This window comes from Chamaea fasciata, unplaced genomic scaffold, assembly GCF_029207755.1.
Source record: "Chamaea fasciata isolate MVZ Bird 193981 ecotype frontalis unplaced genomic scaffold, bChaFas1.0.hap1 SCAF_27, whole genome shotgun sequence".
NCBI lineage: Eukaryota > Metazoa > Chordata > Aves > Passeriformes > Sylviidae > Chamaea > Chamaea fasciata.
Window position 1 is genome coordinate 1,909,105 of NW_027094112.1, and position 26,698 is coordinate 1,935,802.

General features: G+C 52.1%; 5 protein-coding genes and 2 pseudogenes across 5 annotated transcripts; 4 read left to right on the plus strand and 3 right to left on the minus strand.

The window, feature by feature from the left end:
- Positions 1 to 210: 210 nt before the first annotated feature.
- Positions 211 to 983, plus strand: LOC136301855 (feather keratin Cos2-2-like; annotated as a pseudogene).
- Positions 984 to 4,144: 3,161 nt separating this feature from the next.
- Positions 4,145 to 4,453, plus strand: LOC136301621 (feather keratin Cos2-2-like). Its single transcript, XM_066204748.1, has one exon. It carries the CDS (start codon positions 4,145 to 4,147, stop codon positions 4,451 to 4,453), a length of 309 nt encoding a protein of 102 aa, XP_066060845.1.
- A 3,503-nt stretch (positions 4,454 to 7,956) lies between these two features.
- LOC136301622 (feather keratin Cos2-2-like) lies at positions 7,957 to 8,262 on the plus strand. Its single transcript, XM_066204749.1, has one exon. The coding sequence runs from the start codon at positions 7,957 to 7,959 to the stop codon at positions 8,260 to 8,262; it is 306 nt and encodes a 101-aa protein (XP_066060846.1).
- A 2,103-nt stretch (positions 8,263 to 10,365) lies between these two features.
- On the minus strand, positions 10,366 to 10,692 carry LOC136301623 (feather keratin Cos1-1/Cos1-3/Cos2-1-like). The gene has a single exon (XM_066204750.1). It carries the CDS (start codon positions 10,690 to 10,692, stop codon positions 10,366 to 10,368), a length of 327 nt encoding a protein of 108 aa, XP_066060847.1.
- A 2,436-nt stretch (positions 10,693 to 13,128) lies between these two features.
- On the minus strand, positions 13,129 to 13,437 carry LOC136301627 (feather keratin Cos2-2-like). Its single transcript, XM_066204754.1, has one exon. It carries the CDS (start codon positions 13,435 to 13,437, stop codon positions 13,129 to 13,131), a length of 309 nt encoding a protein of 102 aa, XP_066060851.1.
- A 5,906-nt stretch (positions 13,438 to 19,343) lies between these two features.
- LOC136301628 (feather keratin Cos2-2-like) lies at positions 19,344 to 20,277 on the minus strand (annotated as a pseudogene).
- Positions 20,278 to 25,827: 5,550 nt separating this feature from the next.
- On the plus strand, positions 25,828 to 26,136 carry LOC136301629 (feather keratin Cos2-2-like). Its single transcript, XM_066204755.1, has one exon. It carries the CDS (start codon positions 25,828 to 25,830, stop codon positions 26,134 to 26,136), a length of 309 nt encoding a protein of 102 aa, XP_066060852.1.
- Positions 26,137 to 26,698: the final 562 nt, after the last annotated feature.

Below are 26,698 nucleotides of genomic sequence, written 5' to 3' on the forward strand. Positions count from 1 at the left end.
ATCACATGCCTTTATGGAATGGCACCAGACCATGACCTGAGCACCCTCTCTGTGCTAAGAAGTACATATCCCGAAAAATCTTTGACCTCTCATCCCAGCCCCAACACAAGTCTTCACATAGGAATTTACATGGCAGAAGCCAGGAAATGAAAACAATGCAGGAAACCAGGACACAGCCCCTACCATTAGCTGGGATGGTGGGCATATGACATGCAGTGGTCACAAAATTATGACTTCCATTAAGGTGCCTCTGGGCCTGAGGCAGGGCAGGACTGCTATAAAAGGCAGCCCAAGTCTCTGCTCCCTCATCCACTTCTCTCACCTCCTCCTCAGGAATCAGGTGAGTGGGAAGCCTCATCTCCTCCTCCTCATCCTGTCGCTGCTTCAAGACCAGCTCTTTCCTGGCTGGAGGTCTCAGCTGAGAGGGGCTGTCATAGCACAGGACTGGGAGCTGCTTGTACTGGGAGAGGGCAGGGGAGAGAAGGTCTTGTGCAGACAGAGAAAGAGCGGCTGGGACTTGGCTGAGGTGTCTCCTGGGCTTTAAGCTATGCAGTGCAATGTGGGCCGGGAGTTGTCATGGTTCCAGGGTGTTTGGGTGCAGTGCTGCTTCTCATGTGTCCTCACTTTCTGCTTCTCCCTGCCCTCTGTGCCAGGTGCACCTGTGACCGCGAGCCATGTCCTGCTGCAAGCCCTGTGACCCTTGCTGCCAGCCCTGCGGCCCCTGCCCACTGGCCAGCAGCTGCAATGAGTGCTGTGTCAGGCAGTGCCAGAGCTCCCACGTCGTCATTGAGCCGCCTGCTGTGCTGGTGACCCTGCCCGGCCCCGTCCTCAGCTCCTTCCCACAGAACACTGCCGTGGGATCCTCCACCTCTGCTGCTGTGGGCAGCATCCTCAGCTGTGAGGGAGTGCCCATCAGCTCTGGGGGCTTTGACATCTCCTGCATCACCAACTGCTATGGCAGCAGATGTTGTCGTCCCTGTTAAAGATGCTGAGGCCAACGTCCTTGGGCAACGATCTCCAAGACATCAGAACAGGGTGCTGGACTGACAATGGAATTTTGGGACATTGAATTTAGACTTTTTCGCTATTAGTTCCTTCTTCTCCTCTCTCTTCCCTTCCTTTCTGTCTCCACCACCCAATGCCAGCCTAGTGCAATCATCGGTCCACCCTCCCTTCCTCCCTCTATCTGCCAGCCTGGCAGATGGATGCCCCCACTGCATCTTTGTAGTTTCTCCTGCTGCTGTTTCTGACCTACCCACTTTCTTCTTTAGACTCAATAAAGTGATTTTGCATCTAATACTGGGCCTCTGTTTTGTATTTCATCCTGTGACAACTCTTCCAGCCTTCTCCGGAATGCGATGGAAAAAGAGGGAGTGTGACTCATTGCTATGGGTTTTCCTTGTGCCCTTTCCCTTGGTGCTGATAAAGACACCCCTGACAGTGAGAGTGATGAGGCACTGGAACAAGTTGCCTGGAGACATTGAGATTTCTCATTTCTAGATGTTTTCTAGGCAAGGTTGCCCAGCACTTTTGAGCCTCTTGGTTTGGTAGATGCAGTCAATGCCTGTTTTGTGGGGTGGATGTGGATTTGAAAATGAAATAAAATGTTATTTGCATTTTTTTCATCATAAGTGTTTGAGTTGACACAGTTGCACAGCTGGAACAACCACAAATCCATGGCGGAAAGGAAAAGTGTACATTAATTTTCGTACCTCACTCCATGGAGGAAATCGAAGCAATGGCTGGGCAGAGATGCATGAGTGGGAACATTGTCCCCCTTAGGCTTGCTGGCAGGGCTTCTTTTTGCTCCAGTGCTCAAGTATGTCTGTGACAGGGCCACCAAGTCTCTCTAAACACCAGCGTTTTTTTTTCTACACAGATTCTGCTTCTTCAAACACAGGATAAAACAGCTGTAGGCATCCTTTATGCGTTTTTTGGACAGAGCTGGAGCTGACACTGTCAGAAGTGGTGGGAGGTGGTGGAATGTTGTCCCAGAGCCCATTCCTGAAGCCTTCTGCCCCAGTTGCCAAATTTCACCACTTTTACACAAGAGGGAAGGTCCATCCATCACTGTGAGAAAAACAATTGGATGATTAAACTTTCTAACAGCCACACAGTGGTCCAGGCTTAAGACAGGGATGAATGTAACTTTCAATATACTAAACAAAAATTATATTAGTGGTCCCTCCGCAAAGAGGGAATTTGCCTGACCTCCCCCTTGACGGAGGAGCTGTGGTTTTGGCCTTTTGGGCCTGAATGACGCATCACTGCTTTCCTGGACATAGTTGCTGGGAACACCTTTTTCAGAGGATCTGGAAGTCCTGGTGCTTGAACACAAAAAGAGTCCACAGCTCTTTGACTGTCCCTGTGCCACCCTGAACATCTCTCCCACATCTCAGAGCAAGGAAACATCTGTACCCTGACCCCTTCAGTTCCATCCCCTCATTTGTTGTAAGGTCTTGGCCCCTGTCTCACTCCGCTCACTGAGTGGTAGCATTGGCCTGGGCAGGAAGAGACTGTGTCCCATCCCAGTGGACAAGTGTAGGAGATAAGGGCTGATGTGTATGTCTCAAAGATGCAGAGCTGGATGCCCCTGGAGCCAGCCAGGGCTTGTGGCTGTGTTGGGTGTGGCTGAGATGCAGTCCCTGCTCCCCACAGCAGCCCTGGCAGGGCTGTGCTCTGCACTGGGAGTGACAAAGGTGCCAGAAACACTGCAGTCCTTTGGCTCCTGCTGAGCAGTGCTCACATAGCACCAACACTCTCTCCAACATTCCCTTCCCCATCAGGAGCTGGGGGGTGGCAAGATCCTGGGAGTGGATCAGACAGTTGTCCCAAACTGAGTGGAAGGGATATTCCATGCCATGCACGACATGAGATCAGACACAACAGCTAATGAAAGGAGAAGTATGGGTGGGTATTTGTTATTTGCAATGTTTGCCTTCTAGTAATATCACTATATGTGCTCAAGTCCTGCTTCCGGGGAAGTGGCCAGATAGAACTTTCTAATTGGAGTACTCTTCTTATGCTCTGAAGAAGAACAGAAGAAGTAGTTTTGGTTTTTTTTACACATCACATCTGCGTGCACAATCCTACGATTATGTTTTAGCAAACATTCAAATCCTGATATTCTGGTTGTTTTCCTTCCAATTCTCTCTTTCTTTATTCACCTAAGAACAGAGAGTGATAGAGTGCCTGGAGGGCACTGGCCATCCAGCCAGGGTCAGCCCAGAACAGCTGCTCATAACAACCAAGGATTCTTGGTAAGAACACGTGGTGAGAAAGACCAGCATGTAGCTGGAGAAGGGGCTCTGGGGAGGTAGGGCAGCACTTTTGTGGGAGAAGTGTCCTTGTTGTGGCTCCTAGAAAGAAACGAAACAAAACACAACACAATAAAAGAGCAAGCATGAGGTGGAGAAACGAGAATGGACTGTGGACCGAAGGCGGACCCAGTAGAGAGCGTTCAAGACACATCACGTGCACTCAAGAAATGGCACCAGATCATGATGTGAGCACTCTGGTGTGCTGATGAGTTCATATCCCGGAAATTCTTCAGCCTCTCATCCCGGCTGTTACCCAAGACTTCAGATAGGAATGCACATAAGCAGAAGCCAGGAAATGAAAAGGCAGAAGTGCAGGAAACCAGGGCACAGCCCCTACCATTAGCTGGGATGGTGCATATTTGACATGAGTTGGTCAAAAATTATGACTTCCACAAAGGTGCCTCTGGGCCTGAGGCAGTGCAGGACTGCTATAAAAGGCAGCCAAAATCTCTGCTCTCTCATCCACTTCTCTCCCCTGTTTCTCCTGAGGAATCAGGTGGGTGGGAAGCCCCGTCTCCTCCTGATCCTGCTGCTTCAAGACCAGCTGTTTCCTGGCTGGAGGTCTCAGCTGAGAGGAGCTGTCGTAGCACAGGGCTGCGAGCTGCTTGTGCTGGGAGAGGGCAGGGGAGAGAAGGTCTTGTGCAGACAGAGAAAGAGCAGCTGGGACTTGGCTGAGGTGTCTCCTGGGCTTTGAGCTGGGCAGTGCAATGTGGGCCAGGAGGTGCCTTGGCTGCAGGGTGTTTGGGTGCAGTGCTGCTTCTCATGTATCCTCACTTTCTGCTTCTCCCTGCCCTCTGTGCCAGGTGCACCTGTGATCCCGAGCCATGTCCTGCTGCAAGCCCTGTGACCCTTGCTGCCAGCCCTGCGGCCCCTGCCCGCTGGCCAGCAGCTGCAATGAGTGCTGTGTCAGGCAGTGCCAGAGCTCCCACGTCGTCATTGAGCCGCCTGCTGTGCTGGTGACCCTGCCCGGCCCCGTCCTCAGCTCCTTCCCACAGAACACTGCCGTGGGATCCTCCACCTCTGCTGCTGTTGGCAACATCCTCAGCTGTGGCGGAGTGCCCATCAGCTCTGGGGGCTTTGACATCTCCTGCATCACCAACTGCTATGGCAGCAGATGTTGTCGTCCCTGCTAAAGATGCTGAGGTCAACATCCTCGGGCAGGGACCTCCAAGACCTCAGAACCTGGTGTTGTAATGAAGACAGAATTTTGGGACATTTGATTTAGACTTTTTCGCGATTAGTTCCTTCTTCTGCTCTCTCCTCTCTCTTCATTTCCTTTCCTGTCTCCACCACCAAATGCCACCTTAGTGGCTCCTTCCTTGCTGCCCTCTGTCTGCAGGCTGGGCACATGGGCCCCATTACATCTTTGTGGTTTCTCCCGCTGCTGTTTCTGACCTACCCACTTTTCTTCTTTAGATTCAATAAAGTCATTTTGCATTCAATCCTGGGCCTCTGTTTTGTTCTTCATTCTGTGACAACTCTTCCAGCCTCCTCCGGAGTATGGTGGAAAAGCAGAGATTGGGACTCACTGCTATGGATTTCCCTTGTGCCCTTTCTCTTGCACCTGATAAAGACATCCCTGACAGTGAGAGTGATGAGGCACTGGAACAAGTTGCCTGGAGACACTGAGATTTCTCATTTCTAGATGTGTTCTAGGCAAGGTTGCCCAGCACTTTGAGCCTCTTTCTTTGGTACGTGCCATTCTTGCCCATATTTGGTGAGGTGGATGGAGAGTTGCAAATAAAAAAAATGTTTAAGTTGACACAGTAGAGCAGATGGAGCCACCACAATACCATGGCAGAAAGGCAAAGAGTAAATTTATTTCCTTTAACTCCACAGACGGAGCCAAATTGATGCTGGGGCAAAGATTCACAAGTTGGAACATTGTCCCCCTTAGTCTCAGTCCTTGCTGGCAGAGCTCCTCTTTGCACCAGTGCTATGATGTCTCTGTGCTTTTTGTGATCTCTGAGCTTTGATCTTCTCTCTCCCAAAACAGGGAGCTCAGCATGTCCGTGACAGGGCATCCAAGTCTCTCCAAATACTGGCCTTGTCTCTATACAGAGAATTTACTTCTCCAAACACAGGAAGAAACAGCAGTAGCCATCCTCTTTGGGGTTTCCCACACTGATACTCTTCAGGCCTTGGCTTTCCCAGCTGCCAGGTCACTTGAGTGTACCTACAATCATCCTCCTAATCCTTCTGCTTTTAACCTTTTCCTCCCAACCCAAACAATTCCTAATGAAATCCGCTTTCACAGAGGCATCAGCAGTATGACAGATGTGTTCAGTGTTGGGCAGGGCTGAGTCCCCTTTGGACACAGCTGGAGCTGACACTGTCAGACGTGGTGAGAGACACTGGACTCTTCTCACAGAGCCCATTCCTGCAGTTTTCTGCCCCAGCTACCAAACATCCCCACTTTTAGGCAAGAGACAATGTCTAACACAGTGTGATGAACAATCAGATGAATAAAAATTTCAACAGTTAATTGTTATGCATGGTTTTTCTTTAGCAAACTGCCTTATGTCAATCCTCAAGTTGTTTCCCATCTAATTTTCTCTTCCCTATTCACTTCAGAAGGGAGAGTCATGGGGTGCGTTGGAGGGCACTGGCCATCTGGCTAAGGTCAACCCAACACAGCTGGTAATGACCCCCAAAGATTATCAATAAGAACAACCTGGCGAAAAAGACTAGCATGTGGTGGGATTTTCCTTTCCTTTCCTTTCCTTTCCTTTCCTTTCCTTTCCTTTCCTTTCCTTTCCTTTCCTTTCCTTTCCTTTCCTTTCCTTTCCTTTCCTTTCCTTTCCTTTCCTCTCCTCTCCTCTCCTCTCCTCTCCTCTCCTCTCCTCTCCTCTCCTCTCCTCTCCTCTCCTCTCCTCTCCTCTCCTCTCCTCTCCTCTCCTCTCCTCTCCTCTCCTCTCCTCTCCTCTCCTCTCCTCTCCTCTCCTCTCCTCTCCTCTCCTCTCCTCTCCTCTCCTCTCCTCTCCTCTCCTCTCCTCTCCTCTCCTCTCCTCTCCTCTCCTCTCCTCTCCTCTCCTCTCCTCTCCTCTCCTCTCCTCTCCTCTCCTCTCCTCTCCTCTCCTCTCCTCCCCCCTCCCCCTCCCTCTATTTCCATGCCAAGTGTGCAATTTATTAATAAAATGTGAAAACTTCTTTGGACTCTGTGACTTTGGTCTTTCCTCTCAACCACCAGCATGTACAAATCCTGGCTGTTCCCTCCCCCTGCGAGTGGGACACGGCACCCACTAATCAGCAACACTGCAGCAGAGGGAGATCCATTTGGGATGAAGGCTGGCAGGATTTCTGGGCTTTCTTCCTGAACATAAAGCAAGAAGTGGAGGGTGGAGGAGGCAGAGGCTACATTTCAGTTCTCTGGAGACCTCTCTGCAAGGTCAAAGCAGCACCATTCAGTTGTACATTGGCTCTGTCTCTCCAGGGCAACCAGTGCCTCTGTGGGACAAAGGACATGCAAAAGGAAGAACCTTCATGTGCACTCATGATGCACACATGCACAGACTGACACACATGTGCTTAGGAAGGCCTCCCTTGAACCTTGCAATCTGGACATTCATGAAAGAAAACCATCAAAAAGTGAACACTCTGTTGAGATGTTGGGGACAGCTCTAAGAGAAGTCAAGCACCCTGTGAAGGATCCCAGCCATAGAAATGGTCCTTGACTTCCCAAAGGACCCACAGAGAGTGTAGAGAAAGAGGCTGAGGTCGATGAGACCAGCCCAATTTTCCTGAGATACTGCAAATACAGCAAGAAGAAAAAAACTCTGCAAGGGAAGTGCATCTGAGTGAAAAAAACAGTGACTGCCAGAGAGAGATGGGGAAGAAGATGTTTCTGCTTCCCTGAAATGGCAGCCCTTGTGCATGTGTACAAGAAGAATGAGCATGATGCACTGAAAATTTTGCCACAAAGAAACCAACAGGAATGACACAGATGAATATCACGTGCCTACATGGAATGCCACCAGAAAACGATTTGAGAACTCAGCCTGTGCTGACCTGTTTACATCCTGGAAATTCTTGGGCCTCTCATCCCAGCCCCAACACAAGTCTTCACACAGGAAATAGGAACGTACATAAGCAGAAGCCAGAAAATGAAAAGGCAGCAATGCAGGAAACCAGGTCACAGTCCCTACCATTAGCTGGGATGGTGCATATTTGACACGAGCTGGCCACAAAATGATTGCTTCCACAAAGGTTCCTCTGGGCCTGAGGCAGGGCAGGACTGCTATAAAAGGCAGCCCAAGTCTCTGCTCCCTCATCCACTTCTCTCACCTCCTTCTCCTCAGGAATCAGGTGAGTGGGAAGCCTCGTCTCCTGCTACTCCTGCTGCTGCTTCAAGATCAGCCCTTTCCTGGCTGGAGGTCTCAGCTGAGAGGGGCTGTCGTAGCACAGGGCTAGGAGCTGTTTCTGCTGGGAGAGGGCAGGGGAGAGAAGGTCTTGTGCAGACAGAGAAAGAGAGGCTGGAACTTGTCTGAGGTGTCTCCTGGGCTTTGAGCTGGGCAGTGCAGTGTGGGCTAGGAGGTGCCTTGGCTGCAGGGTGTTTGGGTGCAGTGCTGCTTCCCATGTGTCCTCACTTTCTGCTTCTCCCTGCCCTCTGTGCCAGGTGCACCTGTGACCGCGAGCCATGTCCTGCTGCAAGCCCTGTGACCCTTGCTGCCAGCCCTGCGGCCCCTGCCCGCTGGCCAGCAGCTGCAATGAGTGCTGTGTCAGGCAGTGCCAGAGCTCCCACGTCGTCATTGAGCCGCCTGCTGTGCTGGTGACCCTGCCCGGCCCCGTCCTCAGCTCCTTCCCACAGAACACTGCCGTGGGATCCTCCACCTCTGCTGCTGTTGGCAACATCCTCAGCTGTGGCGGAGTGCCCATCAGCTCTGGGGGCTTTGACATCTCCTGCATCACCAACTGCTTTGGCAGTAGATGTCGTCCCTGCTAAATCGGCTGGCAACATCTTTGGGCAAGCACCTCCAAGATCTGAGAACATGGTGCTAGAATGATGACACAATATTGGGACACTGTATGTAGGGCTTCTGACTTTATTTTCCTTCTCCTGCTCTCTTTTTTCCTGTTGATTCCTTTCCTGTCAGCACCATCCATGGCCAGCCTAGTGGGACTTGTTGTCTTCTCTTCCTCCCTCCCTCTGCAGACCAGCAGATGGACACCCCAACTGCACCCCAGTCACTGCTCCTGGTGCTCTCTGAGAACCAGCTCCTTTTCTTGCTTAGAGTCAATAAAGTTGTTTTGCAACCAAGTGTTGGATTCTGATCCTCTTTCCATCTGTGTCAACTTTTCTGGTGAGCTCAGGGACAAGCCACAACCTCCCTTTTTCTGACACCTCCCTCACATTAACAGCTCTGCCCAGCTGCTCTCCAGACACACAGGACTGAGGGGTTTCATAGGCTGGGATTGGCATCACCCACACACGAGAGCTGATTGGGATCAGCTGTTCTTTGCAGCCCCTTGCAGGTGAAGGTACCATGAGGGAAGCTGTGACCCCATGAGGAGCCTGCACCAGAAAAGATTCCTGGCAGGAATGTCCACTGCAGTAGAGAGAAGGCCATAGTGGAGCAGGTCCTGCCAATAGGACTTCTTCCCCTCTTGGGGAGCTGCTGTGGAGCATTCTGTTCTTGAACAAGTGCACCCCTTGGAAGTGACCCACCCTTTCCATGGGAATCCATGGAATGAAAGAGGCCCCATCCTTTTTGTTGCAATTCTTGAACTGCTGGAAAACTGGATGGAGTTTTCCAAAACCTTTTTCTTTCCAGACAGAAAAGGCTCTACAGCTTCACTCATAGCATAGGTTCTCCAGCTCTTTGGTCATCTCTGACACAATACAGCAGGGTTGCAGTGGCTGCTGGATTGAGATTTGATGCATTCCTCAGACTATACTGGCTCACCTATAAGAACTGCATGAAGATACATCTCTGGACAAAACTTTCTGATGCCTTTCTGAAGAAGCAAAAGAAGGGTGTGGGAATGGTCTGACTTGCCTACCCTGTGCAGTGATCTTTTGACTCTGCATCTGCAGTTTATCCTCTGTCTGTTTGGAGGAGTAAAATCTCTGTGTAGAGACAAGGCCAGTGTTTGGAGAGACTTGGAAGCCCTCTCATAGATATGCTTGAGCTCCTTGTTTTGGGAAAGAGAAGATCAAAGCTCAGACATCACAAAAAGCACAAGGTGATCACAGCACTGGTGCAAAGAGGAGCCCTGCTAGCAAGGACTGTGCCTAAGGGTGCTGAAATTCCCGCCTTGTGACCCTGCGGGACTGACCTGAAGGGGGGCGATGTTCCCACTTGTGCACCCCTGCCTGAGTGTTGATTCAATATCCTCTGTGGAGTGAGGTAAGGCAATAAATTTACTCTTTGCCTTTCCACCATGGTTCTGTGGTGGTTCCAGGTGCCTGACTCTGTCGATTCAAACACTTAGGATGGAACAGAATATAAAGAACATTTATTTCATTTCCAGCTCCACAGCTACCCTACAAAACAGACACAGGCACAAACCATAAACCAAGTGGCTCAAAGTCCTGTGGAACTTGAACCTTGAGCAATTCAAGAAATGAGAAGTAACTTCTCTGTTCCAGTGCCTCATCACTCTCACTGTCATAGCTGTCTTTGACAGCTCCATGAAAAATCCATATCACTGACTCCTGCTCTCTGCTTTTCCACCTTTCTCCTGAGGAGACTGGAAGAGTTGTCACAGAATGAAGGACAAATCAGAGGCCCAGGTTTTGATGCAAAAAGAAATTTATTGAGTCTAAAGAAGAAAAGGAGGTAGTCTCAGAGACAGCAACAGGAGAAGCCAAAAGAAGCAGTGGGAGTGTCCATCTGCCAGGCTGGCAGATAAAATGAGGGAGGAACAGGTCCCATTAAGGTGACATTGAGTGGTGGAGAGAGGAATGGAATGAAGGAGGGAGAAGAGGAAAGAAGGAACTACTGAGAAAAAGTCTAAATCTGATGTCCCAAAATTCCGTCATCATTCCAGTACTAGGTTCTGAGGTCTTGGAGGTCCTTGCCCAAGGATATTGGCCTCACCATCTTTAGCAGGGACGACATCTGTTGCAACCAAAGCAGTTGGTGATGCAGGAGATGTCAAAGCCCCCAGAGCTGATGGGCACTCCCTCACAGCTGAGGATGCTGCCCACAGCAGCAGAGGTGGAGGATCCCACGGCAGTGTTCTGTGGGAAGGAGCTGAGGACGGGGCCAGGCAGGGTCACCAGCACAGCAGGCGGCTCAATGACGACGTGGGAGCTCTGGCACTGCCTGACACAGCACTCATTGCAGCTGCTGGCCAGCGGGCAGGGGCCGCAGGGCTGGCAGCAAGGGTCACAGGGCCGGCACTGCTGGCACTTCTCCGGGCAGGACATGGCTGGATCTTGGAGCTGCACCTGGCACAGAGGGCAGGGAGGAAGCAGAGCACATGCACACCTGAGACTCAGCCCGCAAGGAAACCCCCAGCCAGACAAGGCCCCTGCTGCCTGCGCAGCTCCAGGCTGTGCAGCCCCAAACTGGGGATCCTTGCCTGAGCCCAGCACGGTCCTTCTGAGCTCAGCCAGGCCCAGCCCTGCTCCTGTCTAATCTGGATGGAAATCAGCACCTCAGCCCAGCCCCAGCCTCTGCCAGAACACACGGTCTCCCCTCTGCCCACACCACCACCATTGCAGAACACTCCCAGAAGGACAAGGCGCAGGAACAAGGCCTGGAAAGTTCAGTGCTGTCTTAGAGGGCGTGGAGGAGAAAGGGGCTTGCAACTCACCTGGTTCCCAAGGAGGTGGAGGTGACAGGAGTGGTTGAGAGAGCCAGCAGTTAGGCTGCCTTTTATCCTGGCCCCACAGTGCCTCAGGGCCCAGAGTCTGTGCTGTGACAAATAGGTGACAAATTTCAGGCATGATCCCAAATGAACAGAAACATCTCTGGAAATGGAATGACATGAGCTGCTGTTTCCGTCTACAATGACTAGGCATTTCCTGGCTCACGTCATTCCCACTCCCTCAGGACACCTCTTCTCTGTTCTACTATGGAAGATCCTAGTTTTCCTGGGGGCAAGGTAGTGTCAGTATAGCTAAGAGACATAAACTAAGTGCAGAAGTGATCGCAAGGATGGCAGGTGATGCCAGCCTGGGGCATTCTGGTGGAGATTTGTAATGCTGCCACAATTTTGTAATCTCTGCTGATGAGAAGGTCCTCCAGTCTTTTGGTCATGACCCAGCAGCTCTCCTATGTGACTTGTCCTTTTAATGAAACTTCTTTGCCCAACTCCTCTACTTCCGCAATCCTTGATGCTCCTGTAGGCTTGCTGCCTGAGCTACTGTCCTCCTTGGAGTGGCCTGAACCTGCTCTGCCTTTGAGCTCCCCAGCATGCCCTCAGTCACATCTCTTCCTGTGGCCTCTGCCCCATGTGCTCCCCCACAATAATGTGCAGGGCAATGTGGCTGTGCCCCATTGTGTGTGCCAGTGTCTGCACATCCCTGTGCTCGTGCACTGGTGGCAACACCCCCCTGAGAGCCGCTGGCCTACACGGGGCTGGCCGTGCTCAGGGCAGGGCACTTGTGGGCAAGCCCCGTGCCCGTGTGTCTGTGCACGTGTGCTGGGCTCTGTGTGTCTGGGGTCGTGTCTGGGCACAGCTGGGCAGGCTGGCAATGTGTCAGTGCCCCTGTGTGTGTGTCCACAGCTGGGCCTGAGCTGACCTCTCAGCCCAGCCACTGCAAGCCCCACAGGGACTTCCCTGTCCAGCAGTGCCAGCCACTCACACACACTCGGCCCCCAGCTGCTTCTGTGCAGGAAGCTGGAGAGGGCCATGGCACTCCCATCTCCCCAGGACAATCCCAAAGACAGGCCATCCCTTTGATGCCACCTCCAGGCAGCCTTGGGGCACTCAGCTGTTTCCCAGGCTCCTTGCTCCTCCCTCATGGAGAAGCTTGGAGGTTGCAGTGTTCTGGTGGCTCTGTGAGGATGGGGCAGTCCTGTGGCCACACTGGCCTTTGTCCTGAGCCAGGAGCTATGGGAAGTGATGCTATCAAAACAGTGAGACACGTGGAGAAAATTCTTTGACCGTGTCGGGGAGGTGGAGGCTGGAAGATGGGAGAGTTTCTCCTCTCCAACACCCAGAATGGGAAAGAGTGGCAGCCTCCAACACAGTGGGAGGATGGCTTTGGTTGTGTCCTCGTGCTTAGTTGATCCTCTGAAGCCCCTCAGCCCTTCCTGTCTGGCTGGAAGCTGAGCAGAAGGCTAATGTGAGGCATGTGTTGGAAGAAAGGAGGTTGTGGACTATCCCCAGGCACTGCTGTTTCCCATTCCATCTCGGGTGAGGTTTTTCCATCATCTCCTCCTGATGCTCTCTATTTGGAGGAAGCCAGGGCTGTATTTGTAATCCTCAATAGCAAAAGCACAAAGTACAATCCAGCACGGAGTGTGCACCCTTGGCTTCCTCCAGCTTTTGCCCTGAGCTGACTGCAAGAGTTCCCACACAAGGAAGGAGAGAGCAGTGGGCCACGTTTGGATGCAAAACGAGTTTATTGAGTCTAAGGAAGAAAAGGAGGAGGCTCAAAGGGGACGCCAGGAGCAGGCACTGGGGTGCAGTGGGGGTGTCCATTTGCCTGGCCTGCAGGGAGATGGAGGGAGGTAAACAGGTCCCACTAGGCTGGCATTTGGTGATGCTGACAGGAAAGGAGGAAATAGGAAGAGATTGTAAGAAAGGAAGAGTACAGAGAGGGCACATATCCATTGTCCTAAAGATCCATCTTCAGTGCTGCTCCGCCTTTTTAGGTTGTAAAGGTTCTTGCCCGAGGATGTTGCCAGCACATTTAGCAGGGGGGACAACATCTGCTGCCATAGCAGTTGGTGATGCAGGAGATGTCAAAGCCCCCAGAGCTGATGGGCACTCCGCCACAGCTGAGGATGTTGCCAACAGCAGCAGAGGTGGAGGATCCCACGGCAGTGTTCTGTGGGAAGGAGCTGAGGACGGGGCCGGGCAGGGTCACCAGCACAGCAGGCGGCTCAATGACGACGTGGGAGCTCTGGCACTGCCTGACACAGCACTCATTGCAGCTGCTGGCCAGCGGGCAGGGGCCGCAGGGCTGGCAGCAAGGGTCACAGGGCTTGCAGCAGGACATGGCTCGTGGTCACAGGTGCACCTGGCACAGAGGGCAGGGAGAAGCAGAAAGTGAGGACACATGAGAAGCAGCACTGCACCCAAACACCCTGCAGCCAAGGCACCTCCTGGCCCACACTGCACTGCCCAGCTCAAAGCCCAGGAGCCACCTCAGCCAAGTCCCAGCCGCTCTTTCTCTGTCTGCACAAGACCTTCTCTCCCCTGCCCTCTCCCAGCACAAGCCGCTTCCAGCCCTGTGCTACGACAGCCCCTTTCAGCTGAGAACTGCAGGCAGAAAAGAGCTGGTCTTGAAGCAGCAGCAGGAGTAGCAGGAGATGAGGCTTCCCACTCACCTGATTCCTGAGGAGAAGGAGGTGAGAGAAGTGGATGAGGGAGCAGAGACTTGGGCTGCCTTTTATAGCAGTCCTGCCCTGCCTCAGGCCCAGAGGCACCTTAGTGGAAGTCATAATTTTGTGACCAGCTCGTGTCAAATGTGCACCATCCCAGCTAATGGCAGGGGCTGTGTCCAGGTTTCCTGCACTGCGGTCTCCATTTCCTGGTTACTGCCGTGTGCATTCCTATCTGAAGAATTCTTCTGGGGCCAGGGTGAGAGGCCCAAGAATTTCCAGGATATAAAGACATCAGAGTAGGCAGAAGGCTCGGATCATGGTCTGGTGGCATTCCATGCAGGCACATGACATAATCCTCTGTCATTCCTGTGGGTTTGTTTGTGGCCAAGTAGTCAGGGCATCACTCTCATCCTTCCTGTACACCTGCCCACCTCTCCCTCATCTCTCTGTGACATCCCATGTGTTTTCACGTGCAGCCTGTGTTCCCAGCCCATTTTGGGAATGGCTTGGAGATATAAGGTATTCCTTGTGCTCTTGCTTCCCCTCTAATACATCTCCCTTTGGTCAAGAGTCCATGCTCGCGTCTCCAGCTCCTTCCTGCTCTTGCCCTGGGCTGGATTACCAGCTGTGCTCAGTGGTCCTTGGCTGGATGGATGGTACCCAGCAAGCTGCCATATCTATCCCCTCTCCGGTGGGAAAACAAGATCAAATGAAACAGAGAACATCTTGAAACTTAAAAAAAGGCACTTTGTTAAATCAAGAACAAAAGGTTATGCATGCACACATACAGTGGGAAAGAAAATAACTGATGGCCAACTTCCCTCAGGAAGCAAGGGCTGGCCACTTCCCAGGAAGCAGGCCTTCCTCACGTGTCCTGGTTGCTCACAAAGGCCAACTTTGTAAATAAGGCTGCAGGAATGGGCTCTGTGAGAAGAGTAGAGTGGCTCCCGCCTCGTCTGATTGAGTCAGCCCCAACTGTGACCGAAGGGGACTCAGCCCTGCCCAACACGGAGCACATTTGTCACACCGCTGATGCCTGTGTGAAAGCAGATTTCAATAGGAGTGGGTTGGGCTGGAAGGCAACTTCAAGGCCATTTCTTTCCACTCCTCCTGCCCTCAACAGATGGGCACTGATGCCACCCACTCAGCCGGCTTGCTGAAAGCTCTGGCCAACCTGGTCTTCCACATTTACAGAGCTGTGGCATCCAAAACCATTCGGGGCAATTTCTTACAAAGCCTCACCACCCTTACATAGAGAGGCATCTCTGTTCAGCTCCAGGGGAAAGGGAACAAGGAAAATTGCACTGCAGGGATTTCAGTGCTGTGCTGTCTCCACCCTTTTCCTATGAGCAATCTGGAAGTGTTCTTATAGAAAGAAGGAGAAATCACAGGCCTCTTTTTGAATGCAAAAGCAACTTTATTGAGACAAAAGAAGAAATGGAGGAGGCTCACAGGGAGCACCAAGAGCAGCTACTGAGATTTACCAGTGATGTTTGAAGTCCTGGCCTGTCCAAGGAGGGAGGCCAGTGGGTCTCACCAGGCTGCCACTGAGTGGTGGTGACAGGAAAGGAAGGGAAGAGAAGAAGAGAGCAGGGGGAAACGGCAACAACAGTCCGAAGTTCTAAGTCCAATGTCTTAAAGATCCATCTTCACACCAGCACCATGTTCTGAGGTCTTGGAGGTCCTTGCCCAAGGATGTTGGCCTCAGCATCTCTCGCAAGGACGACAACATCTGCTGCCACCGTAGCAGCTGGTGATGCAGGAGATGTCAAAGCCCCCAGAGCTGATGGGCACTCCCTCACAGCTGAGGATGCTGCCCACAGCAGCAGAGGTGGAGGATCCCACGGCAGTGTTCTGTGGGAAGGAGCTGAGGACGGGGCCGGGCAGGGTCACCAGCACAGCAGGCGGCTCAATGACGACGTGGGAGCTCTGGCACTGCCTGACACAGCACTCATTGCAGCTGCTGGCCAGCGGGCAGGGGCCGCAGGGCTGGCAGCAAGGGTCACAGGGCCGGCACTGCTGGCACTTCTCCGGGCAGGACATGGCTGGATCTTGGAGCTGCACCTGGCACAGAGGGCAGGGAGGAAGCAGAGCACATGCACACCTGAGACTCAGCCCACAAGGAAACCCCCAGCCAGACAAGGCCCCTGCTGCCTGCGCAGCTCCAGGCTGTGCAGCCCCAAACTGGGGATCCTTGCCTGAGCCCAGCACGGTCCTTCTGAGCTCAGCCAGGCCCAGCCCTGCTCCTGTCTAATCTGGATGGAAATCAGCACCTCAGCCCAGCCCCAGCCTCCGGCCAGAACACACGGTCTCCCCTCTGCCCACACCACCACCATTGCAGAACACTCCCAGAAGGACAAGGCGCAGGAACAAGGCCTGGAAAGTTCAGTGCTGTCTTAGAGGGCGTGGAGGAGAAAGGGGCTTGCAACTCACCTGGTTCCCAAGGAGGTGGAGGTGACAGGAGTGGTTGAGAGAGCCAGCAGTTAGGCTGCCTTTTATCCTGGCCCCACAGTGCCTCAGGGCCCAGCGTCCATTCCGCATAAGTGACGATATTCCTGCATGATCCCAAATGAACGGAAACATCTCTGGGAATGGCGTGGCATGACTTGGTTTTTCCCTCTACTATGACTTTGCATTTCCTGGCCTACATCATTCCCATTCCCTCACAGACACTTCTTCTGTGTGCTGGTATGCGAGATTCCTTGTTACCTGGGGGCAAGGATGTGTCAGAGAGGGTAAGAGTCATGAGCTAAGTTCAGATGGGATCCCATTGAGGTAGGTGATTCCAGCCTGAGGCATTCTTTTCGATATTTTATGCTTCTGCTGACAGGAAGGGCCTCATCTTCTCCCAGCCATCCAGTCTTTGGCTCATCATCCAATGGCTCTCCTATATGCCTACCCCTCAAAGTAAATCCTCTTTGCCTTCTTCCTCCTCAGCCTTCACTGTCTATGAGACTCCTGCAGCATTGCTGGCTGAGCTACTGTCCTCCTTGGAGTGGCCTGAACCTGCTCTGCCTTTGAGCTCCCCAGCATGCCCCCAGTCACTCCTCTTCCTGTGGCCTCTGCCCCATGTGCTCCCCCACAATAATGTGCAGGGCAATGTGGCTGTGCCCCATTGTGTGTGCCAGTGTCTGCACATCCCTGTGCTCGTGCACTGGTGGCAACACCCCCCTGAGAGCCGCTGGCCTACACGGGGCTGGCCGTGCTCAGGGCAGGGCACTTGTGGGCAAGCCCCGTGCCCGTGTGTCTGTGCACGTGTGCTGGGCTCTGTGTGTCTGGGGTCGTGTCTGGGCACAGCTGGGCAGGCTGGCAATGTGTCAGTGCCCCTGTGTGTGTGTCCACAGCTGGGCCTGAGCTGACCTCTCAGCCCAGCCACTGCAAGCCCCACAGGGACTTCCCTGTCCAGCAGTGCCAGCCACTCACACACACTCAGTCCTCAGTTTTTTCTCTGCAGGGACCCGGAGAGGGTCACTTTGTGATTTTTTATCTTCTTTTCTCCTGTTAGAGCCAGGATTAAAGGCTCAGTTGACACAGTGCATGTTTGGAATCAGATGTTTATTAATTCTCATCTATTGTACAGCCTCTCACGTTGTGATTTCTAGCTAACAAGGTTTAAATGTCTCTATTTTTTTCTGATTTCTTTTAAGCAGAAATCGTCCTATTATGAAATGCCACCTAAATTATTTTTTCTTTTAACCCAATAACCAAGTACCCATGGTCCACAATGCAGACTTTTCTACGCAATTACAAGAAACCACCCAAACCCAGGAAGAAGATGCTGTAAGACTTAGCCTTACGCCCTAAACCCTCCATCTTGCTTCATATATATTTCTGTATACTAAAATCTTAAACTGTCAATTTTCCACCCTCTGATATTATGTACTTCTTTTCAAACTACACACCCATAATCCCAGTACTATCACTCAACTTTTGAAGCCTATTCCATGGCCTCAGGTGAAATGTAATGTTTTCTTGATGGTGCGTGCCTATTAGAATAAAAAGCCTTAAATTCTCAGCTTCCAGGGTTCCAACAGCCCAATGGCATTCTCATCTCACCAGGACAATCCCCAACACAGGCCATCCCTTTGATGCCGCCTCCAGGCAGCCTTGGGGCACTCAGCTGTTTCAAAGGCAAACATAAGTCATGCAAAAGTAAAGCAGGATGCCAGCTCAGCTCATCAAGGCTTAGAAAGCACAAGTCCTGCTAAACAATTATATTTGGCTTGCTCAAAAATGGTGCTTGAGTGTCAGTCAGCTACCTAGAAATGATATCAGACTTGAGGACAGACCCCCAAGAAGCAAAGTAGGATAGCTGATAAGAATGGCAACTATGTGAATTAAGGTCAAGTGTGTTGGACTAGCTAATGAATTTGTAATCAGTGCATATGATAAAAACTCTCTTTACTTGATGCTTGGTGCACTGAATTAGAGGAGGGATGCCCCAAATGCCCCACACTGCAATAAAACTGTGTTATAAATTGTCTGTCTATCTGATTTGAGAATCATTTTTGTTCACTCAGATGGGATACTGTACCTGTTCTCATGTGGATCTGAGGGATCTCTGGCAGGCACTGGGACTTTCCTGGAGAATACCAGAAACCCATGGACCAGTATGGGATGCAAGTAAGATGCCATTTGATAACAAGGCCTTCTTTTGGCAATCTTGCCTGTTTAAGATATGTGATCTTGCAGTGCTGGGCATGGGTTATTTGCTATTCTGGAATTTGATATTTGACTTGGTTTGATCAATTGATAGTAATTTTGTGTTTTTATTTGTATCAGTATAGTAATATTTTTGGTGTAGTATTAGGAAATGGGTAGTAGACAGTCTAAAAGGAGCATGGTAAAAAAATCCCCACTCGGTTGCATTTTGTGGCATTGGAGGAAGTTTGGCAGTTCCTGGATGAACCAGCAAAGGCCTTCACAGAAAAGTTGATCCAAATCAGCTCTTTTGTGTAGCTGATACCAATCCCAAACCGTAAAACCCCTCAGCCCTGCCTTTCTGGACAGAAGCTGGGCTGAACATTAACTGTGAGGATGGTGTTGGAAGAGAAGAGGTTATGGGCTATCCCAGGCCCTGCTATTTTCAATTCCCTGCCATCTTCTAACTGACAATGGAGTAGCCAGGGATGTGCTTGTCAGTTCCAATGGAAAGGACATAAAGAAAAATCCACTGCAGAGTATCCACCCTCAGCTTCCTCCAAATTTTGCCCTGAGCTCAATGAAAGAGTTCCCACAGAAAAAAAGAACAAAACAGAGGGCCATGATAAGATGCAAAACAACTTTATTGAGTCTAAAGAAAAGGCAGAATCTCACAGGGGATATGAGGGACAACCACCAAGATGCAATGAGAGTGTCTGTCTCCTTGGTCTGCAGAGGAAGGGAGGGAGGCAAACAGGTCCACTAGGCTGGCATGGGGTGGTGGTGACAAGAAAGGAAAGGAAGAGAAAAAGAAGAGAGAGGTAGATGAAAACAGTAAGCTAACAGCATAAATATAATGTTACAAGATTTCTGTCATCATTCCAGCATCATGTTCTGAGATCTTGGAGGTCCTTGCCCAAGGATGTTGCCAGCACATTTAGCAGGGGGGACAACATCTGCTGCCATAGCAGTTGGTGATGCAGGAGATGTCAAAGCCCCCAGAGCTGATGGGCACTCCCTCACAGCTGAGGATGCTGCCCACAGCAGCAGAGGTGGAGGATCCCACGGCAGTGTTCTGTGGGAAGGAGCTGAGGACGGGGCCGGGCAGGGTCACCAGCACAGCAGGCGGCTCAATGACGACGTGGGAGCTCTGGCACTGCCTGACACAGCACTCATTGCAGCTGCTGGCCAGCGGGCAGGGGCCGCAGGGCTGGCAGCAAGGGTCACAGGGCTTGCAGCAGGACATGGCTCGCGGTCACAGGTGCACCTGGCACAGAGGGCAGGGAGAAGCAGGAAGTGAGGACACATGAGAAGCAGCACTGCACCCAAACACCCTGGAACCATGACAGCTCCCGGCCCACATTGCACTGCCCAGCTCAAAGCCCAGGAGACACCTCAGCCAAGTCCCAGCCGCTCTTTCTCTGTCTGCACAAGACCTTCTCTCCCCTGCCCTCTCCCAGCACAAGCCGCTCCCAGCCCTGTGCTACGACAGCCCCTCTCAGCTGAGACCTCCAGGCAAAAAAGAGCTGGTCTTGAAGCAGCAGCAGGAGCAGCAGGAGACGAGGCTTCCCACTCACCTGATTCCTGAGGAGAAGGAGGTGAGAGAAGTGGATGAGGGAGCACAGACTTGGGCTGCCTTTTATAGCAGTCCTGCCCTGCCTCAGGCCCAGAGGCACCTTAGTGGAAGTCATAATTTTCTGACTACCTTATGTCAAATGTGCACCATCCCAGCTAATGGTAGAGGCTCTGTTCTGGTTTCCTGCACTGTAGCCTCTATTTTCTGGCTTCTGTTGTGTGCATTACTATCTGAAGAATTCTTCTAGGTCCAGGGTGAGAGGCCCAAGAATTTACAGACAGAGTGCTCACGTCATGGTCTGATGGCATTCCTTGAGGGCATGTGATGTGTCGTGATTTCTCTCTACTGGGTTGGCTTTTGGTCAACAGTCCATACTCGTTTCTCCATCTCATTTCTGCTCTTTACTTGTGTTGTGTTTTGTTTCTTTCTAGGAGCCACAACAAGGACACTTCTCCCACAAAAGTGCTGCCCTACCTCCCCAGAGCCCCTTCTCCAGCTACATGCTGGTCTTTCTCACCACGTGTTCTTACCAAGAATCCTTGGTTGTTATTACCAGCTCTGCTGGGTTGACCTTGGCTGGAGAGTCAGTGACACTCCAGGCACTCTATCACTCTCTGTTCTTAGGTGAATAAGGAAGGGAGAATAGAAAGGAAAACATCTGGAATATCAGGATTTGAATGTTTGCTAAAATATAATCTAAAGATTATGCCTGCAGTAGAAAACTGGAAAAAAATAAACCACTTTTTTTACTCTACTTCCAATCAGAAATTTCTATTTGGTCACTTCCCTGGAAGCAGGGCTTGACACATATAGTGGTGTCACTTGAAAGCAAACATTGCAAATAACAAATACCCACCCATACTTCTCCTTTCATTAGCTTTTGCATCTGATCTCATGTCGTGCATGGCATGGAATATCCCTTCCACTCAGTTTGGGACAACTGTCTGATCCCCTCCCAGGATCTTGCCACCCCCCAGCTCCTGATGGGGAAGGGAATGTTGGAGAGAGTGTTGGTGCTATGTGAGCACTGCTCAGCAGGAGCCAAAGGACTGCAGTGTTTCTGGCACCTTTGTCACTCCCAGTGCAGAGCACAGCCCTGCCAGGGCTGCTGTGGGGAGCAGGGACTGCATCTCAGCCACACCCAACACAGCCAAAAGCCCTGGCTGGCTCCAGGGGCATCCAGCTCTGCATCTTTGAGACATACACATCAGCCCTTATCTCCTACACTTGTCCACTGGGATGGGACACAGTCTCTTCCTGCCCAGGCCAATGCTACCACTCAGACTGGTGCGGAGTGAGGCAGGGGCCAAGACCTTACAACAAATGAGGGGATGGAACTGAAGGGGTCAGGGTACAGATGTTTCCTTGCTCTGAGATGTGGGAGAGATGTTCAGGGTGGCACAGGGACAGTCACGAACTTTGGTTCCTTGGGAGAAGAAGCCAACACCATTCTCCATACTACCTCCTTCCAGGTAGTGGCAGCGATTGATAATGTATGCACTAACCCGTACAGATAGTAGTAGAGAGTAGTGGTAGGCCAAGAAAATCCAGTTCCCTCCATAATGGAGACATTTCATCAGAGCTCATTTGGAAAAGGAGTGCAGAGCACACCCCAGAGCACTGGGTGAGAGCTGCCAAAGAGCAAAAGCTATGGTGGGATCTACCGAGCCAGGCATCTCTCTGCAGCCTGACCTGGGAATGGTTGGAAATCTGTCCCTTTGGGTATTGACACATTCCTGAGACTAGGCTGGGTCACCCTTACAGACAGCACCAATGATGCTCCTTTACGCAAAACACTCTGATCCCTTTCTGGAGAAGTAGAGACAGGTGCTACGAATGGCCTTCCTTTCCCGTCCCATGCAGAGACCAATTGACTCTCCACAAGGAGCAGTGACCAGGCATGGCCCTTCAGTTCCTCCATGAGGACAGGTGCTCTGAACAATGAGATGTGGTCATGGAAAGCTCCGACCACTGTTCCATAGAGACCAAACCCCATTCTACTGAGTACCAGCAATGAACACAGTGTCGTCTCCAGGCTCCCTAGGTTTAATGTGCTCGCCCCATCTTCCCTTCAGCAGGGACTCAAAGAATCAAGATCCTGGCATTCAGCATCCCCCTGCTCTAATCCGCAAACCTCATGCTCATCCAGACATAAGAGCAAACTCTGAAACTGGGCTGCCAAATGCTGATGTGTAGCCATTAATCCCCAGGACTCCCAGAGCCTCTAGGGAAGCCCAGTGCCCCAAGCCCAGCTCCAGCACCACCTTGGTGGCCCCTGAAGCTCTGGACTGCAGTCAAAACTTGGAGCAGGAAGCACTGTCCAACACATCTGCTTTCTCTGATATGATCCAGGATATTGTTGCCTCCTGACATCATTCACAGTGCAGCAATGCATAAATGCAATTGCTCAGGGTGTGGTTGCACACAAGTGCTCTCCCCTGTGCAAAACAGTGCCCATGTAGGACAGCAGCACGTGAGGCTGTGTTCACACAAGTGCACAAGTACATGGATGTGCAGATATGCACACACACAGATGTTCAGGCACCAGTGCAACAGGAGAGTCAGAGACTGCGCAAGTAGAGGAGGAATCCAAAGAAATTTCAAGAGGAAGACAAGGCACATAGTCAAGGGAGCAGGAGGGTAATGAGCCCTCCAGAGTGGAGGGCTGGGAAAGGAGGGGCCCTATGAGCAAGCAGAAACATAAATTTTCCAAAAGAGCATCATCGGCTGGCAACACCTGCCTCCTTGAAATCCCTTCTGCACTTAGTTCATGCCTTCTGCCCACACTGACACATCCTTGCCCCCAGGAAAATTGGAATCTCCCATACCAAATCTAAAACCTGTAAGGGAATAGGAATGATGTAGGCCAGGAAATGCAAAGTCATTGTAGAGCAGAGCATTCTGAGCAGCAACTCATGTCATACCATTTCCAGATATCTTTCAATTCATTGAGATCATCCAGGAAATTAATCACGTATGCCGCACAGCCTTTGAGGCCTGAGGAACTGTGGGGGCAGGATAAAAGGCAGCCCAGCTAATGGCCCTCTCAACTACTCCTGTCACCTCCACCTCCTTGGGAACCAGGTGAGTTGCAAGCCCCTTTCTCCTCCACGCCCTCTAAGACAGCACTGAACTTTCCAGGCCTTGTTCCTGTGCCTTGTCCTTCTGGGAGTGTTCTGCAATGGTGGTGGTGTGGGCAGAGGGGAGACCGTGTGTTCTGGCCAGAGGCTGGGGCTGGGCTGAGGTGCTGATTTCCATCCAGATTAGACAGGAGCAGGGCTGGGCCTGGCTGAGCTCAGAAGGACCGTGCTGGGCTCAGGCAAGGATCCCCAGTTTGGGGCTGCACAGCCTGGAGCTGCGCAGGCAGCAGGGGCCTTGTCTGGCTGGGGGTTTCCTTGCGGGCTGAGTCTCAGGTGTGCATGTGCTCTGCTTCCTCCCTGCCCTCTGTGCCAGGTGCAGCTCCAAGATCCAGCCATGTCCTGCCCGGAGAAGTGCCAGCAGTGCCGGCCCTGTGACCCTTGCTGCCAGCCCTGCGGCCCCTGCCCGCTGGCCAGCAGCTGCAATGAGTGCTGTGTCAGGCAGTGCCAGAGCTCCCACGTCGTCATTGAGCCGCCTGCTGTGCTGGTGACCCTGCCCGGCCCCGTCCTCAGCTCCTTCCCACAGAACACTGCCGTGGGATCCTCCACCTCTGCTGCTGTGGGCAGCATCCTCAGCTGTGAGGGAGTGCCCATCAGCTCTGGGGGCTTTGACATCTCCTGCATCACCAGCTGCTATGGTGGCAGCAGATGTTGTCGTCCTTGCGAGAGATGCTGAGGCCAACATCCTTGGGCAAGGACCTCCAAGACCTCAGAACATGGTGCTGGTGTGAAGATGGATCTTTAAGACATTGGACTTAGAACTTCGGACTGTTGTTGCCGTTTCCCCCTGCTCTCTTCTTCTCTTCCCTTCCTTTCCTGTCACCACCACTCAGTGGCAGCCTGGTGAGACCCACTGGCCTCCCTCCTTGGACAGGCCAGGACTTCAAACATCACTGGTAAATCTCAGTAGCTGCTCTTGGTGCTCCCTGTGAGCCTCCTCCATTTCTTCTTTTGTCTCAATAAAGTTGCTTTTGCATTCAAAAAGAGGCCTGTGATTTCTCCTTCTTTCTATAAGAACACTTCCAGATTGCTCATAGGAAAAGGGTGGAGACAGCACAGCACTGAAATCCCTGCAGTGCAATTTTCCTTGTTCCCTTTCCCCTGGAGCTGAACAGAGATGCCTCTCTATGTAAGGGTGGTGAGGCTTTGTAAGAAATTGCCCCGAATGGTTTTGGATGCCACAGCTCTGTAAATGTGGAAGACCAGGTTGGCCAGAGCGTTCAGCAAGCCGGCTGAGTGGGTGGCATCAGTGCCCGTCTGTTGAGGGCAGGAGGAGTGGAAAGAAATGGCCTTGAAGTTGCCTTCCAGCCCAACCCACTCCTATTGAAATCTGCTTTCACACAGGCATCAGCGGTGTGACAAATGTGCTCCGTGTTGGGCAGGGCTGAGTCCCCTTCGGTCACAGTTGGGGCTGACTCAATCAGACGAGGCGGGAGCCACTCTACTCTTCTCACAGAGCCCATTCCTGCAGCCTTATTTACAAAGTTGGCCTTTGTGAGCAACCAGGACACGTGAGGAAGGCCTGCTTCCTGGGAAGTGGCCAGCCCTTGCTTCCTGAGGGAAGTTGGCCATCAGTTATTTTCTTTCCCACTGTATGTGTGCATGCATAACCTTTTGTTCTTGATTTAACAAAGTGCCTTTTTTTAAGTTTCAAGATGTTCTCTGTTTGATTTGATCTTGTTTTCCCACCGGAGAGGGGATAGATATGGCAGCTTGCTGGGTACCATCCATCCAGCCAAGGTCCACTGAGCACAGCTGGTAATCCAGCCCAGGGCAAGAGCAGGAAGGAGCTGGAGAAGCGGGCATGGACTCTTGACCAAAGGGAGATGTATTAGAGGGGAAGCAAGAGCACAAGGAATACCTTATATCTCCAAGCCATTCCCATAATTGGCTGGGAACACTGGCTGCATGTAAAAACACATGGGATGCCACAGAGAGATGAGGGAGAGATGGGCAGGTGTACAGGAAGGATGAGAGTGATGCCCTGACTACTTGGCCACAAACAAACCCACAGGAATGACAGAGGATCATCTCATGTGCCTGCATGGAATGCCACCAGACCATGATCCGAGCCTTCTGCCTGCTCTGATGTCTTTATATCCTGGAAATTCTTGGGCCTCTCACCCTGGCCCCAGAAGAATTCTTCAGATAGGAATGCACACGGCAGTAGCCAGGAAATGGAGACCGCAGTGCAGGAAACCTGGACACAGCCCCTGCCATTAGCTGGGATGGTGCACATTTGACACGAGCTGGTCACAAAATTATGACTTCCACTAAGGTGCCTCTGGGCCTGAGGCAGGGCAGGACTGCTATAAAAGGCAGCCCAAGTCTCTGCTCCCTCATCCACTTCTCTCACCTCCTTCTCCTCAGGAATCAGGTGAGTGGGAAGCCTCATCTCCTGCTACTCCTGCTGCTGCTTCAAGACCAGCTCTTTTTTGCCTGGAGGTCTCAGCTGAGAGGGGCTGTCGTAGCACAGGGCTGGAAGCGGCTTGTGCTGGGAGAGGGCAGGGGAGAGAAGGTCTTGTGCAGACAGAGAAAGAGCGGCTGGGACTTGGCTGAGGTGGCTCCTGGGCTTTGAGCTGGGCAGTGCAGTGTGGGCTAGGAGGTGCCTTGTCTGCAGGGTGTTTGGGTGCAGTGCTGCTTCCCATGTGTCCTCACTTTCTGCTTCTCCCTGCCCTCTGTGCCAGGTGCACCTGTGACCGCGAGCCATGTCCTGCTGCAAGCCCTGTGACCCTTGCTGCCAGCCCTGCGGCCCCTGCCCGCTGGCCAGCAGCTGCAATGAGTGCTGTGTCAGGCAGTGCCAGAGCTCCCACGTCGTCATTGAGCCGCCTGCTGTGCTGGTGACCCTGCCCGGCCCCGTCCTCAGCTCCTTCCCACAGAACACTGCCGTGGGATCCTCCACCTCTGCTGCTGTTGGCAACATCCTCAGCTGTGGCGGAGTGCCCATCAGCTCTGGGGGCTTTGACATCTCCTGCATCACCAACTGCTATGGCAGCAGATGTTGTCCCCCCTGCTAAATGTGCTGGCAACATCCTCGGGCAAGAACCTCCACAACCTCAAAATGTGGAGCAGCGCTGAAGATGGATCTTTAGGACAATAGATATGTGCCCTTGCTGTACTCTTCCTTTCTTACAATCTCTTCCTATTTCCTCCTTTCCTGTCAGCATCACCAAATGCCAGCCTAGTGGGACCTGTTTGCCTCCCTCCATCTCCCTGCAGGCCAGGCAAATGGACACCCCCACTGCACCCCAGTGCCTGCTCCTGGTGTCCCCTTTCAGCTTCCTCCTTTTCTTCCTTATACTCAATAAACTCGTTTTGCATCCAAACGTGGCCCACTGCTCTCTCCTTCCTTGTGTGGGAACTCTTGCAGTCAGCTCAGGGCAAAAGCTGGAGGAAGCCAAGGGTGCACACTCCGTGCTGGATTGTACTTTGTGCTTTTGCTATTGAGGATTACAAATACAGCCCTGGTTTCCTCCAAATAGAGAGCATCAGGAGGAGATGATGGAAAAACCTCACCCGAGATGGAATGGGAAACAGCAGTGCCTGGGGATAGTCCACAACCTCCTTTCTTCCAACACG

What these genes read in the sequence shown, in the direction of transcription:
- LOC136301621 (XM_066204748.1), top strand. Translation starts at nt 4,145, where the DNA reads ATGTCCTGCTGCAAGCCCTGTGACCCTTGCTGCCAGCCCTGCGGCCCC.
- LOC136301622 (XM_066204749.1), top strand. Translation starts at nt 7,957, where the DNA reads ATGTCCTGCTGCAAGCCCTGTGACCCTTGCTGCCAGCCCTGCGGCCCC.
- LOC136301623 (XM_066204750.1), bottom strand. Translation starts at nt 10,692, where the DNA reads ATGTCCTGCCCGGAGAAGTGCCAGCAGTGCCGGCCCTGTGACCCTTGC.
- LOC136301627 (XM_066204754.1), bottom strand. Translation starts at nt 13,437, where the DNA reads ATGTCCTGCTGCAAGCCCTGTGACCCTTGCTGCCAGCCCTGCGGCCCC.
- LOC136301629 (XM_066204755.1), top strand. Translation starts at nt 25,828, where the DNA reads ATGTCCTGCTGCAAGCCCTGTGACCCTTGCTGCCAGCCCTGCGGCCCC.